Here is a 16240-nt window from a genome sequence, read left to right on the forward strand (position 1 = left end):
TCCAGGGGTATTCAACATTTAGGAAGGATAGACAGAGAGGAAAAGGAGGTGGGGTGGCGTTACTGGTTAAAGAGGAAATTAATGCAATAGTAAGGAGGGACATTAGCCTGGATGATGTAGAATCGGTGTGGGTGGAGCTACAGAATACCAAAGGGCTGAAAACATTAGTGGGAGTTGTGTACAGACCACCAAACAGTAGTAGTGAGGTTGGGGACAGCATCAAATAAGAGATAAGGGATGTGTGCAATAAAGGTACAGCAGTTATCATGGGCGACTTTAATCCACATATTGATTGGGCTAACCAAACTGGTGGCAATGCGGTGGAGGCGGATTTCCTGGAGTGTATTAGGGATGGTTTTCTAGACCAATATGTCGAGGAACCAACTAGAGAGCTGTACATCCTCGACTGGGTGATGTGTAATGAGAAGGGACTAATTAACAATCTAGTTATGCGAGGCCCCTTGGGGAAGAGTGACCATAATATGGTAGAATTCTTTATTAAGATGGAGAGTGACACAGTTAATTCGGAAACTAGGGTCCTGAACTTAAGGGAAGGTAACTTCGACGGTATGAGACGTGAATTGGCGAGAATAGACTGACAAAGGATACTTAAAGGGTTGACGGTGGATAAGCAATGGCAAACATTTAAAATCATATGGATGAACGTCAGAAATTTTACATCCCTGTCTGGAGTAAAAATAAAACTGGGAAGGTGGCTCAACCGTGGCGAACAAGGGAAATTAGGATAGTGTTAAACCAAGGAAAAGGCATATAAATTGGCTAGAAAAAACAACAAACCTGAGGATTGGAAAAAATTTAGAACTCAACAGAGGAGGACAAAGGGTTTAATTAAGAGGGGGAAAATAGAGTACGAGAGGAAGCTTGCAGGGAACATAAAAACTGACTGCAAAAGCTTCTATAAATATGTGAAGAGAAAAAGATTAGTGAAGACAAATGTAGGTCCCTTGCAGTCGGATTCAGGCGAATTTATAATGGGGAACAAAGAAATGGCAGACCAATTGAACAAATACTTTGGTTCTGTCTTCAAGAAGGAAGACACGAATAACCTTCCGAATGTCCGAGGGGACAGTGGGTCCAGTGAGAAGGAGGAACTGAAGGATATCCTTATTAGGTGGGAAATTGTGTTAGGGAAATTGATGGGATTGAAGACTGATAAATCCCCGGGGCCTAATAGTCTGCATCCCAGCGTACTTAAGGAAGTGGCCCTAGAAATAGTGGCTGCATTGATGATCATTTTCCAACAGTCTATCTACTCTGGATCAGTTCCTATGGACTGGAGGGTAGCTAATGTAACACCACTTTTTTAAAAAGGTGGGAGAGAGAAAATTATAGACCGGTTAGCCTGACATCAGTAGTGGGGAAAATATTGGAACCAATCATTAAGGATGAAATAGCAGCGCATTTGGAAAGCAGTGACAGGATCGGTCCAAGTCAGCATGGATTTATGAAAGGGAAATCATGCTTGACGAATCTTCTGGAATTTTTTGAGGATGTAACTAGCAGAGTGGACAAGGGAGAACCAGTGGATGTGGTGTATTTGGACTTTCAAAAGGCTTTTGACAAGTTCCCGCACAAGAGATTGGTGTGCAAAATCAAAGCACATGGTATTGGGGTAATGTACTGACGTGGATAGAGAACTGGTTGGCAGACAGGAAGCAGAGAGTCGGGATAAATGGGTCCTTTACAGAATGGCAGGCAGTGACTAGTGGAGTGCCGTAGGTTCAGTGCTGGGACCCCAGCTCTTTACAATATACGTTAACGATTTAGATGAAGGAATTAAGTGTAATATCTCCAAGTTTGCAGATGACACTAAACTGGGTGGCGGTGTGAGCTGTGAGGAGGACGCTAAGAGGCTGCAGGTTGAATTGGACAGGTTCGGTGATGGCAAATGCATGGCAGATGCAGTATAATGTGGATAAATGTGAGGTTATCCTTTTTGGGATCAAAAACACGAAGTCAGAATATTATCTGAATGGCGGCAGATTAGGAAAAGGGGAGGTGCAACGAGACCTGGGTGTCATTGAAAGTTGGCATACACGTACAGCAGGCGGTGAAGAAGGCAAATGGTATGTTGGCCTTCATAGCTAGGGGATTTGAATATAGGAGCAGGGAGGTCTTACTGCAGTTGTACAGGACCTTGGCAGGGCCTCACCTGGAATACTCTGTTCAGTTTTGGTCTCCTAATCTGAGGCAGGACGTTCTTGCTATTGAGGGAGTTCAGCGAAGGTTCACCCGACTGATTCCAGGGATGGCTGGACTGACATATGAGGAGAGACTGGATCAACTGGGCCTTTATTCACTGGACTTTAGAAGGATGAGAGGGGATCTCATAGAAACGTATAAGATTCTGACGGGACTGGACAGGTTAGATGCGGGAAGAATGTTCCCGATGTTGGGGAAATCCAGAACCAGGGGATATAGTCTTAGCATAAGGGGTAGGCCATTTAGGTCTGAGATGAGGAGAAACTTCTTCACTCAGAGAGTTGTTAACCTGTGGAATTCCCTTCTGCAGAGAGTTGTTGATGCCAGTTCATTGGGTATATTCAAGAGTGAGATAGATATGGCGCTTACGGCTAAAGAGATCAAGGGGTATGGCGAGAAAGCAGGAATGGGGTACTGAAGTTGCATGTTCAGCCATGAACTCATTGAATGGTGGTGCAGGCTCGAAGGGCCGAATGGCCTACTCCTGCACCTATTTTCTATGTCTATGTTCCCAGGGTCTGCCACTGAAGCTGGGGAAATACCTTCTGCATCGATCTTCTCCCTTCAGAGTCCTGCCTCGGCCCGGAATGTGTGCTCTGTCCATTCAGGTTGGATCATCTCACCATTGGATTGTAATATGTCCTTACTATACAGTATAAATGCACACGAGGCCCATACATGAGAGAAGATCACTCTGTGACCAGTTAACTTTATTCCCAAGACCTCAAGAGACAGACGGTGGGTGGAGCTTCCCTTTTATACCTGAAAGTCCAGGTTAGGAGTGTCTCCCACAAGTTCACCCCCTTGTGGTCAATATTCTCAAGGTGTACAACTTAGGTCAGCTTATACGTGGGTTGTACTGATAGTTGAATACATGACATCACCTCCACCCCCCAAAGTCTTATTGGAATCACAGGTTAAGACTCTCTCGTGGTTTACTCTCCCTTGCAGAGTGCCTGAGTTGGGGCTCTGGTTGTTGGAGGCTTGCCTGAATGTCTGCTGTTTGTGGTGCCTCAGGTCTGTCCGGACTGCCCACAGGGACTGGGCTCTCCTCCACTTGGTTCCGGTCTTCGGTCACCTGTGGTGGAGTAAACTCGACGTTGTGATCTTCCTCTGCTTCTTCTATGGGGTTGCTGAACCTCCTTTTAGTTTGATCCACGTGTTTGCGGCAGATTTGTCCATTGGTAAGTTTAACTACCAAAACCCTATTCCCCTCTTTGGCAATCACAGTGCATGCAAGCCATTTGGGACCTGCAGCGTAATTAAGGACAAAAACAGGGTCATTGACATCAATACATCGCGCCCTCGCATTCCTGTCATGGTAGTCGCATTGAGACTGATGCCTGCTCTCAACAATTTCTTTCATAGTGGGGTGTATAAGGGATAACCTGGTTTTGAGCTTCCTTTTCATTGGCAGCTCTGAGGGTGGAACACCTGTGAGCGAGTGTGGTCGGCATCTATTGGCCAACAGGAGGCGTAATAAGCGGCTTTGCAGGGAACCACCTTGGATTCTGAGCATCCCCTGTTTGATTATCTGCACTGCTCGTTCCACCTGGCTGATTGAGGCTGGCTTGAACAGTGCCGTTCTGACATGGTTGATTCTATTGCCTGCCATGAAGTCCTGGAATTCAGTGCTTGTGAAGCACGGGCCACTGTCGCTGACTAAGACATGCGGTAGACCATGGGCGGAGATCATTGCACGAAGACTTTCTACCGTGGCAGAGGATGTGCTTGAATTTAAAATGGCACACTCAATCCATTTGGAGTAGGCATCTACTACAACCAAAAACATTTTTCCCATGAAAGGACCTGCGTAGTCCACATGGATGCGTGACCATGGCTTGGCGGGCCAGGACCAGGGGCTAAGGGGGGTTTCCCTGAGTGCGTTGCCCAGCTGAGCACACGTGTTGCACCTGCGAACATAAAGTTCCAGGTCTGCATCTATCCCTGGCCACCAAATGTGTGACCTCGCAATTGCCTTCATCATGACAATGCCCGGGTGCTCATTGTGAAGTTCTCTGATAAACACCTTTCTGCCCTTCTGGGGCATGACTACTCAGTTTCTGCACAGTAGGCAATCAGCCTGAATCGAGAGTTCATCCTTGTGCCTATGAAATGGTTTAAATTCCTCAGGGCATGCCCCGCACGTGGCTGCCCAGTCCCCATTCAAGACACATTTCTTAACTAAAGACAGTCGTGGGTCTTTATTTGTCCAGACTTTAATCTGATGGGCTGTCACAGGTGAGCCTTCGCTTTCGAAAGCTTCAACAGCCATGACCATCTCAGCAGCATGCTCAGTTGTCCCCTCAGTGGTGGCTAGTGGGAGCCTGCTGAGTGCATCGGTGCAGTTTTCACTGCCTGGTCTGTGCTGAATTGTGTAGTCATAGGCGGCTAACGTGAGTGTCCACCTCAGTATGCGGGCCGATGCATTTGCATTTATGACCTTGTTGTCGGCCAAAAAGAACGTTCGGGGTGTGTGATCTGTCTCCAGCTCAAACTGCCTGCCGAACAGGTACTGGTGCATTTTTTTCACAGCATATACACATGCTAGCACTTCCTTTTCTACCATCCCGTAGACCCTTTATGCCAGGGATAGACTTCTGGAGGCATAGGCTACCGGCTGTAACTGACCATTGGCATTCACATGTTGCAATACACACCCGACCCCAGAGGACGACGCATCGCACGTTAAAACGAGTTTCTTACACAGGTCATATTACGTTAACAGTTTGTTGGAGCATAAAAAATACGTGCTCTATCAAAAGCCTTTTCCTGGCTATCCTCCCAGACCCAATCGCGACCTTTGTGTAGGAGCACGTGTAGTGGCTCAAACAGCGTGCTCAATTTGGGAAGAAAGTTACCAAAATAGTTCAGGAGCACCAGGAATGAACGCAGCTCCGTCGTGTTACGGGGTCTGGGTGCGCTCTGGATCGCTTCCATTTTGGACGCAGTAGGTCTGATCCCGTCTGCTGCTACCCTCCTCCCCAGTAATTCTACCTCTGGAGCTAAGAAGACGCACTTCGCCTTTTTTAGTCGCAGCCCTACCCGGTCCAGTCTGTGTAGCACCTCCTCCAGGTTGTGGAGGTGTTCTTCAGTATCGTGACCCGTGATGAGGATGTTGTCTTGAAAAACCACCGTCCCTGGAATCGACTTGAGGAGGCTTTCCATATTTTGCTGAAAGATCACGGCAGCCGAACGAATCCCAAACGGACATCTGTCAGACTCAAACAACCCCTTGTGTGTCGTGTTGGTGGTCAGCTTCTTCGACTCACTCGCCAGCTCCTGGGTCATGTAAGCTGAGGTCAGGTCCAATTTAGAAAAAAGTTTGCCACCGGATATTGTCGCAAAGAGGTACTCCGCTCTCCGTAGCGGGTACTGGTCTTGGAGTGACACCCGATTGATGGTGGCCTTGTAATCGCCACATATCCTGACCGACCCATCTACCTTGTGCACCGGCATGATCGGGCTCGTCCAGTCACTGAATTCGACTGGCGAGATGATGCCTTCCCTCAGCAGGCGGTCCAATTCACATTCTATCTTTTCCCGCATCACGTATGGCACCGCTCTGGCCTTGTGGTGTACTGGCCTGGCGTCCGGGTTTATGTGAATCACTATCTTGGCCCCCATGAAAGTGCCGATGCCGGGTTGAAATAATGAGTCAAATTTGTCCAGGATCTGTGAGCATGATACTCGCTCCGCAGAAGAAATTGCATTGACATCACCCCATTTCCAGTACATGACAGCAAGCCAACTCCTCCCCAGTAGTGCGGGACCGTCCCCTGGGACAATCCAGAGTGGCAATCTGTTCTCTGAATCTTTGTGGGTCACGATTACCGTGGCGCTGCCTTGCACCGGAATGATCTCCTTTGTATATGTCCATAGCTGTGCATCAATCGGCAAAAATTTTGGCCTCCTGCCCTTGGACACCCACAGCCTTTAAAACTGTTTGATACTTATCAGGGACTGTCTGGCCCCCATGTCTAGCTCCATTGATACTGGGATGCAATTGAGAAGCACTTTCATCATTATCGGTGACTTCCTGGTCGATGAACTGTATATGTGCTCCACATGAACTCGCTGAACTTCAGCTTCCAGCAATTTCCCCCAGCATTCATTTGGCCTCATAGGGCTTACATCTGGCCCATCCTCCTCATACATCAACCTGGCTGCAGGCACATACGCGCCAAGTGACCGCTGACGTTGCAGTTTCTTCAGGTATATTGCTGATACCTGCAGGCTCTGGCTGGGTGTTTGCCTCCACACTTCCAGCATGAGCTAGAGACCCCGTTGTTGGAAACAAAAGGTCCATTACCAATCGATCGTCTCTGACTGTCTCTGTAACTGTCCTTAAGTGCACCATTAGCAGGTGTTGATGGCCCCATTACTGACCGCATTGTCCATTAAATGGCATGAATCGGTGTTCAGCTAGCCATTGTCTCTGTTGAATTCCCCCTTTGGATTCAACTACATGCTAGGGCATGTCCGATCGCCCTTGTTTGCCTTGAGAACTGTGTGCATCGTGAACAATGTTGATTCCCTGGACATTTGCCGCATTTGAGCCAAGATTTTTATCATGCATCATTCTGGTCTCTTCCTCCCCTGAGATAAATGTCTGGGCTATCAGAGCCACCGCTTCCAAGGTCAAGTCTTTGGTCTCAATCAGTTTCCTGAAAACCCCAGCGTGCCCGATGCCCTTAATAAAAAAGTCTCACAGCATCTTCGCCCTGCATGCATCTGGGAACTTACATTAGCTCGCCAGACGCCGGAGATCTGCCACGACTTCTGGCACGCTTTGCCCTTCTCGCCGCCAGTGCATGTAAAACCGGTGTCTCGCCATGTGCATGCTGCTCGCTGGTTTAAAGTGTTCCCCGATCAACTTACTGAGCTCTTCGAACATCTTGTCCGCCGGCTTCTCTGGTGCTAGAAGTTCCTTCATCAGTGAGTACGTTCTGGATCCACAAACCGTCAGGAGATGAGCCCTGCGTTTGTCGGCTGAATCCTGTCCCAACCATTCCTTAGTAACAAAACTTTGCTGTAGTCTCTCAATAAAGTTGTCCCAATCATCACCAACACAGAACCTCTCTTCTGTGCTGTTAGTGGCCATGCTCGCATGGTTTAAATCCCAGTTTCTCATCGCCAATAATATGTTCTTACTATACAGTATAAATGCACACGAGACCCATACTTGAGAGAAGGTCACGCTGTGACCAGTTACCTTTATTACCAAGACCTCAAGTCCTGAAGGTGGGTGGAGCTTCCCCTTTTATACCTGAAAGTCCAGGTGAGGAGTGACTCCCACAAGTTCACCCCCTTGTGGTCAATGTTCTCAAGGTGTACAACTTAGGTCAGCTTATACATGGGCTACACTGATAGTTGAATACATGACAGGTCTGTGTTGTCGCCGCGCAGTAGAGCTGGACAGTAGGATCTTCAGGTGCTGCGATGGATCCAAGTTTGGGGCCGCCTAGGACGTCGATCGCCTGAGTCTGGAGGCTTTCCCAGCTCCAACAGATTTGGATTTGCTTCATCCAACTTCTTCCTAGCAGCATTGGACCATCACCAGCAATGATCCACAAAGGTAGCTTGTGCATCGTGCCGCCATAGGACACCTGGATATCCATGCTGCCAACAACTGGGATGGTGTCGTTTGTGTAAGTGAGCAGCTTTGCCTGGATTGGTCGCATTTTAGGTTGTTCGATAGGGTTGTCCCAGAGTTTCTCGAAGGTCGCCTGGTTCATCAGCAATTGCCTCGCCCCTGTATCGACCTCCATCGAGACTGCAACATCGTTGATTTCAACTTCTATCTTCAACGGGGAACTCTCGGTGGAGCAGGTAAACACTCCGTACACCTCTTCCTGGGGCTGAGCTACCTCCTGGACTCGCTCTTCGTGTTCATCAGCGCTGGAGCCCCGGTGATCGGCCAACTCTTCAGCGACTCGGTGAGTAAAATTTATTTTACACATTTGCTGTAGATGGCCTTTAGTGATACAGCCCTTGCAAGTATATTCTCTGTATCAGCATTGGTGGGCTCTGTGATTTAGTCCACAGCACCAGCATTGGGCTGGCCAGTTGGCCCCCTGCGGTGGCCTCAGGGTTGCAGGGCTTGGGGTCACTGTCTTGCCTCTGAAAGGCACCATTCGATTCAATGTACTTGCTGTGTTGGAGTCCTGGGGTTGAGTCATTATCCTTCTGGAATTGCAGGATGTGGCCATGAACGCTTGGCTCACGCTAATTGCTTTCTGTAGCGTGACGGTGGTGTCCGCAGAGAGCAGCCTGTGGAGGAGGCCTTTGTGGCCGATTCTGATAACAAAGACGTCCCTCAGTGCGTCAGTGAGGTGGTCGCCAAAATCACACGGTGCAGCCAATCACTTCAGGTCTGCAGCGTATTTTGCGATTTCTTGGCCTTCGGGTCACCGGTGTGTGTAGAACAGTGTCTGGCTGTTAGGATGCTCTTTTTTGGCTTAAGCTGTTCCTGTATCAGGGTTACGAGCTCTGCGATTGTTTCCATTATCGCCTTCTCTGGGGCTAACAAGTCCCTGACAAAGCCATGAACGGTGGGCCCACAACCGTTGAGCAGGATGGCTTGCGCTTATCAGCCAGTGAGGTCAGTGTGTTTCCAGCCAGGTTGTTCGTGATGAAGTAGTGTTCTAGCCTTTCCACAAAGGCATCCCAATCTTCTCCATCAGAAAATTGTTGAAAGATGCTCAGATTAGCCATTTTTCACGTGGAATTCGTATTCTCGTCGCCAATTGTGGTGTTTGCAGGCACTTTAGTAATGACTCCACGAGGTAAGGTATTGCACTTGAATTGTTGTGACCTTAGTCCATTTATTGCAGCTCCTGAATGAGGTTACAGTAAGGTAGGCTCCCTTTTATACCTGGTCACCTGCAGTGTACAGGTGACCTCTAGGTCTCCACCAGTTGCATCCTCTGGTGGTACAGGCATAATGTATACAGTGTAACGATATATTCATTGGTCTTATGTAACTGTACATTGAGTGTACAGGGTATATACATACACAGTATTAGCCAATCCCCCACCATCAACACCCTGGGGGTAACCATTGACCAAAAACTTAACTTGACCAGCCACAGAAATACTGTGGCAACAAGAGCAGGTCAGAGGCTGGGTATTCTGTGGCGAGTGTCTCACCTCCTGACTCCCCAAAGCCTTTCCACCATCTACAAGGCACAAGTCAGGAGTGTGATGGAATATTCTCCACTTGCCTGGATGAATGCTGCTCCAACACTCAAGAAGCTCAACACCATTCACGACAAAGCAGCACACTTGATTGGCACCCCATCCACCACCTTAAACATTTATTCCCTCCACTAATGGCACACTGTGTCTACAGTGTGTACCATCTACAAGATGCCCTGCAGCAACGCGTCAAGGATTTTTCAGCAGCACCTCCCAAACCCGCGACCTCTACCACCTAGAAGGACAAGGGCAGCAGGTGCATGGGAACACCATCACCTGAAAATTCCCCTCCAAATACACGCCATCCTGACTTGGAAGTATATCTTGGATGTGGCTCATCACCACCTTCACAAGGGCAATTAGAGATGGGCAATAAATGTTGGCTTTTCCAGCGACGCCCACATCCCAGGAAAAAATTAAATTACAGAATGCGAGCACAACATGCCACCCATGTGCCCACAGCCTTTTTTACAGCGGTAGATATCAGGGTCTCCGAGTGTGCGACTGTGGAGAAGGGGGACACTTAATGAACATATTTAAATCGGGCTCCCACAGTGCAAGTAGGCCAGGGGGATCAGGTTTGCATCACCTCCCACAGCCCCTCAAGGAAGCCTTTGGTCTCCTCCCTTTCTCTCCCCCTCCCTATCCTGGGCCTCTCCCCCTCCCGATTGTGGGCTTTTCCCCATCCCAATCCTGGGCCTCTCCTCCTCCCGATCCTGGTCCTCTCCTCCTCCCGATCCTGGGCCTCTCCCCCTCCCGATCCTGGGTCGCTCCTCCTCCCGATCCTGGGTCGCTCCTCCTCCCGATCCTGGATCGCTCCTCCTCCCGATCCTGGATCGCTCCTCCTCCCGATCCTGGGTCTCTTCCTCCCGATCCTGGGCGTCTCTTCCTCCCGATCCTGGGCCTTTCCCCCTCCCGATCCCGGGCCTCTCCCCCTCCCGATCCCGGGCTTCACCCCAAGTTACGGCCGTGGTCCTCGCCGACTCCCCGCGACCGTTCCCAAGGGCCCACGGCTGTGACTTCCTGCTGCTGGTCTTCCCCCTACCCATCAGCCGGGTGGGAAACACAGCTAAATATGTAACTGAGGTCCTGTTAGTAAGGTCGTCAGGGCCTCTGCATCCTCGGCCTCACTCACACCCACCTCGCCTCCCTGTAACTATCTCACAATACAACATTTGCTCAGTGTGGCACCGAAGTGTCCGTCCAGGTTATGTTTCAACATAGTCGAAGTGGAGTTGAATCAGAAATATTTCATGAATCATCTATTTAAACTTAGAATTACGTTTAGAAAATGGCAGCAAGAGAAGAAGATGGTGAGTAGTTGTCTCAAACGTACAGAGAAAGGGGAGGAATTCGGGCTCATGACAAAGCTTACGGCATGTGGAGGCTGAGGACAAATAGCTGAATGGATAGCAAATTGGCTAAAAAATAGAAAGCAGAGAATCGTCAATCAGATTGGAGGAAGGTAGAAAGCGGTGTCCCACAAGGATCAGTGCTGGGACCACTGTCATTCATAATTTACAACAATAATTTGGTTTTAGGAACAAGTAACCAAATATCACAATTTGCAGATGATACCAAACTGTGAGTATAGCTAATACTGAGGGAGAATCCAGAGTGGCAACCTGTTCTCCGAATCTTTGTGGGTCATGACTACCATAGCGCTGCCTAGCACCGGAATGATCTCCTTTGTGTAAGTCCATAGCTGTGCGTCAATCGGCGATAATTTTGGCCTCCTGGCCTTGGATGCCCACAACTTTTCGAACTGTTTGATACCCATCAGGGACTGGCTGGCACCCGTGTCTAACTCCATTGATACTGGGATGCCATTGAGGAGCACTTTCATCATTATTGGTGGCGTCCTGGTGTATGAACTGTATACGTGCTCCACATGAACTCGCTGAACTTCAGCTTCCAGCGATTTCCCCCAGTGTCCATTTCTGCAATTTCTGCAGGTATTTTGCTCATCTCTGCAAACTCCGGCTGAGTGTATGCCTCCACCCCTCCAGCATGAGTTGCGGTTTGAAACAAAAGGTCCCTTGCCAGTCGATCGTCCCTGACTGCCCCGGTTATTGTCCTTGAGTGCACCATTAACAGGTGTTGATGGCCCCATTACTAGACGCATTGTCCCTTGCAATGGCTTGAATCGCTGTTCAGCTTGCCATTGTCTCTGTCGAACTCCCCCTCTGGGTTCGACTACATGTTGGGGCATGCCCGACTGCCCTTGTCTGCCTGGAGAACTGTGTGCTACTTTAACAATGTTGAATCTCTGTCCCAACCATTCCTTAACACAGTTCCTCTCGTCTGTTCTGCTAGTGGCCATGCTCGCGTGGTTTAAATCCCACTTTCTTGTCGCCATTGATACGTCCTTACTATACAGTATAAATGCACACGAGGCCCATGTGTGAGAGAAGGTCAGTCTGTGACCTGTCCTTTATTCCTTCGCACTCAAGTGATGATAGTGGGTGGAGCTTCCCCTTTTATACTTGAAGGTCCAGGTTCGGAGTGTCTCCCACCTAGTGGTCAGTGTTCTCATGGTGTACAACTGAGGTCAGTTTATACATGGGTTACAATGCTGGTTGAATACATGACAAGGGTCTCACAGGGGCCGTCTCCAGCTTGGTGAAGGATAAAGTTAGTTGGGTTCCTCCTGTCTTTATCGTGTGACCTTATTGGGTCTCTAAGGATGCCCCATGACAAAAAAGGAGAGAGGTTGCACTGTGCTGCTGAGGTCCCACGATTAAAAGCAGCTGATGTTTGGACTTCACTCTGGTGATGGAAGACCCGAGTGCTGGAAGCGGGTATCAGAAATCAGCACGGGCGCTGTGTGCAATGCTTCCGAGCCTTAATTTAAAGATGTGGTACACACCAGCGAGCTCCCCGCCAGTACTCCAAAGTCTGAAAAATACCCTGAGAATGGGAACTTCAGTGAAGAAGCACAGAGTTGCTGCCCATGGAATCACAGCCCAGGAGCAGAGCCTGACATTGGGAGAGGCAAATTTAGGAGAAAATAGGAAGGTGCAAAGAAAAATAAAGTAATGGGATAGAGTTTCCTGTTGTTGCTTTGGGATTTAGTGGATCGGGTGGGTACAGTGCATAGAGGAAAATCAAGCAGGGGTGATCGCCCACCTCGATATAATTGTTCCCGACAGTACAATAGTGATTAAACTTACATTAGCTGTGGAGTGTTTCTCATCTACTTTGCTTCTTGGCGACATCATCCGGAAACACAGCATCAGTTTCCACATGTACACTGATAACACCCAGCTCTACCTCACTGCCACTTCTCTCGACCCCTCCACGATCTCTAAATTGTCAGACTGTTTGCAACCTTGTGGTCATATTTAACCCAGAAATTAGCTTTTGACCACATATCCTCAGCATAACTAAGACCGCCTCTTTCCATCTCCGTAACATCGCCCATCTCCGCCCTTGCCTCAGCTCATTTGCTGCAGAAGCCCTCATCCATGCCTTTGTTACCTCAAGACCAACACACTCCTGACTGGCCTCCCACATTCTACCCGATGTAAACTAGAGATGATCCAAAACTCAGCTGCCCACTCACCCATCACCCCTGTGCTCGCTGACCGACAATGGCTTCTGATTAAGCAACGCTTCGGTTTCAAAATTCTCATTCTTATTTTCAAATCCCTCCATGGCCTTGCCCCTCCCTATCTCTGTAATTTCCTCCAGCCCCACAACCCCCGAGATGTCTGCGCTCCTGTAATTCTGCCCTCCTGTGCATCCCTGCTTATAATCGCTCAACCATTGGTGGCCTTGCCTTCTGTTGCCTCGGCCCCAAGCTCTGGAACTCGCTGCCTAAACCTCTTTGCCTCTCTATCTCTCTTTCCTCCTTCAAGATGCTCCTTAAAACAAACCTCTTTGACCAAGCTTTTGGTAACCTGCGCTAATTTCTACTTATACGGCTCGGTTTCAAATGTTATCACATAATACTCCTGTGAAGCGCATTGGGACGTTTCACTACCTAAAAGGCGCTATATAAATACAAGTTGTTGTTGTTGTTGAGACACTCTTGAGTTTGAAAGGCACTATATAAATACAAGTTCTTTATTATGAGTAGCCTCTGACTGATCGTTTTATACATTCATTGAATATCGAATGATCTCCATTACCTGCATTCAATCCCCTCCACCTGATTGTCCTCAAGGTGATCCAATACACCAAGGCACAATACAGGGAAATCGAGCCCAATGTATCCTTCCAGTTGTGATAGTGGTTCCAAATCCTTCATGTACAGAGACACTGCTGTTCTCCAACTCTCTGATTCAATTGATTTACCTTATATTATACTCCTTACCACAGATGGTATCCAGATGTTGAACACCAAAGGTGGCTCACCCTATCACGCCTTCTGTGACATGACCACCAATGGTGGTGGTTGGACTCTTGTCGCAAGCGTCCACGAGAACAACATGTACGGGAAATGCACCACTGGGGACCGCTGGTCCAGCCAACAGGGGAATGATGCTCGACGTCCGGCAGGAGACGGGTCATGGTCCAACTATGTAACATTTGGTTCAACAGAGGGAGCGACAAGTGACGACTTGAAGGTGATGAACTTTTGTGAAATCTTTTTGCTAAAAAGAATGCATGGTTTGTAGTGACTGGGGCTAATGGAGCACTGACCAGAGCTGAGGCAATTAAGACAAATGTGCAAAGAAGGAGAAGTCTAACTGGAGGAGCTGAGGGTGGCTTGTAATTAAAGAGAAAGGACATCTACTGAACTGCCCCGTTCAATTTGCAGCCGTGTGAGGGAAGATATTGTGGTATCTTGCCTTTTGTTGCCTGGTTGATTGTTGGTTGACAGATATTGTGCAGAGAAGTCCCTCCTATTTGACTCCATGAGATGACGATGTGATTGGTGAGTGCTGTCCTCAGCCCACTCTGCCTGCTAAATAACCAGAATGGAACTTCCTCATGTTCTAACACTGGACTTAGGAGTCTTCTGAAGAAGATTGTGATGTATGTAGCACTCAAATCACTGACTCCACACGGTCTGGTGTTGTGGTAACTGCTGTGACCTTAGTCCTTTCTTGTCTGACTCCAGAGTGCCTCTCGGGTGTGGTGGGCAGCCTTTTCTACTCTGTCTTGCAGGTACTTTCAGGTCTCCCACTACAGCGCCCTCTGTGGTGCACCATTGTACTTATACATTTACTGTACCTGGACAATACAGAACATCTCACTCCCCCCCGCAGTTCCAAAAGCCATTGCCGGTGACCTCGGCCTTGTTCGTCCTGGTTGATTTGTGAGTGTGAGTCCATGACCATCCACTTTCCTCTTCTCCCCCATGTGGAGGACCCGGTGCACACATGTGGTATTTGCAGTCCTTACATGGTGGATAAAGCACACGAGCATAACCTCCAACAGAAAGCAGGTTTACATAGACGGTACATTTGTATGGTACATATAATATGTGGTACAGATGTTATGTCAAAAGGTTGCAGGTGCACTGAACAGTTATTTAATCCCAGCTCCTCTGGGTGAGGTACAGTGGTGGTACACAGCCACTTTTTGCCCGCGGTAATGGGCTGCGCTGAGACAGGATATCGCAACTGGTGCGTTGCCTCTGTTCTCATGAAGTAGTCGCCTTAGCAGCCGCTGAACCATTGCATGAATCACCTAAATCGAAAATCGCATTCGCCCATTGGTCATGTTAGTCACGGGTCCATATCCCTTTTACTTGAACCTCGTGGTATTAACTCTTTTCATAATTCATATCCCTAATTTTAAACACTGTAACCATTCAGCATTAAAATATTAACTCATATCATAAATCATAATTCATATCCATTATTTTAAACACAGTAACCATTCAGCATTAAAATATTAACTCTTATCATAAATCATAATTCATATCCATTATTTTAAATACAGTAACCATTCAGCATTAAAATATTAATTCTTATCATAAATCCGTCATCCTACATTCACATTGCTCATTTAGACTCGCTCTTGCCTTACAAAAGTCTCTTTGTGGGGACCGCCAACGGTGTAATCCCTTTTAAGACTCCCGGGTGCATTTCCCTTTTAAGATGCCATCTTGTGGCTCCCACGAGGCTTGGGCACCACCATTTTAGTTGTACTGTTTGCCTTTGTTCTTTGCAGAGCTCTTCTGCCGCCATCTTGAGCTCGCTGGCCTGCCGTTTTACTCTATGGAAAAGAAGAAATAACGAAGAAAGAAGGAAAGAAAACAGCCAAAACATGATCTTGAATCTTGCTGTATCCTCTGCTCTGGCTCCTGCATCTGTCCGAGAAATCGCGTTCTCCCGAGTCGTACCTGCCGCCTCCGTAGCCTCCGCCGCCGCTGCAGCCTCCGTTCCTGCCGCTGGTGCCGTCTCTCCTGCAGCCTCCATTCCTGCCGCTGGTGCCGTCTCTCCTGCAGCCTCCGTTCCTGCCGCTGGTGCCGTCTCTCCTGCGGCCTCCGTTCCTCCCGCTGGTGCCGTCTCTCCTGCAGCCTCCGTTCCTGCCGCTGGTGCCGTCTCTCCTGCAGCCTCCGTTCCTCCCGCTGGTGCCGCCTCTCCTGCAGCCTCCGTTCCTGCCGCTGGTGCCGTCTCTCCTGTGGCCTCCGTTCCTGCCGCTGGTGCCATCTCTCCTGTGGCCTCCGCTCCTCCCGCTGGTGCCGTCTCTCCTGTGGCCTCCGCTCCTCCCGCTGGTGCCGTCTCTCCTGTGGCCTCCGCTCCTCCCGCTGGTGCCGTCTCTCCTGCAGCCTCCGTTCCTGCCGCTGGTGCCGTCTCTCCTGTGGCCTCCGTTCCTGCCGCTGGTGCCGCCTCTCCTGTGGCCTCCGCTCCTGCTCCAG

General features: G+C 48.9%; 1 protein-coding gene across 5 annotated transcripts in view; it reads left to right on the forward strand.

Moving 5' to 3' along the window:
• The window catches only part of LOC139263148 (intelectin-1-like), an 88483-nt gene that overhangs the window by 48133 nt on the left and 24110 nt on the right, over positions 1 to 16240 (forward strand). For all 5 annotated transcript variants that reach the window (XM_070878773.1, XM_070878777.1, XM_070878775.1 and 2 more), the window contains one exon: positions 13747 to 13994. In XM_070878773.1, coding sequence (XP_070734874.1) covers positions 13747 to 13994 — 248 coding nt within the window. The remainder of the gene's footprint in view (positions 1 to 13746; positions 13995 to 16240) is intronic.

This window comes from Pristiophorus japonicus, chromosome 4, assembly GCF_044704955.1.
Source record: "Pristiophorus japonicus isolate sPriJap1 chromosome 4, sPriJap1.hap1, whole genome shotgun sequence".
Classification (NCBI taxonomy): Eukaryota; Metazoa; Chordata; class Chondrichthyes; family Pristiophoridae; genus Pristiophorus; species Pristiophorus japonicus.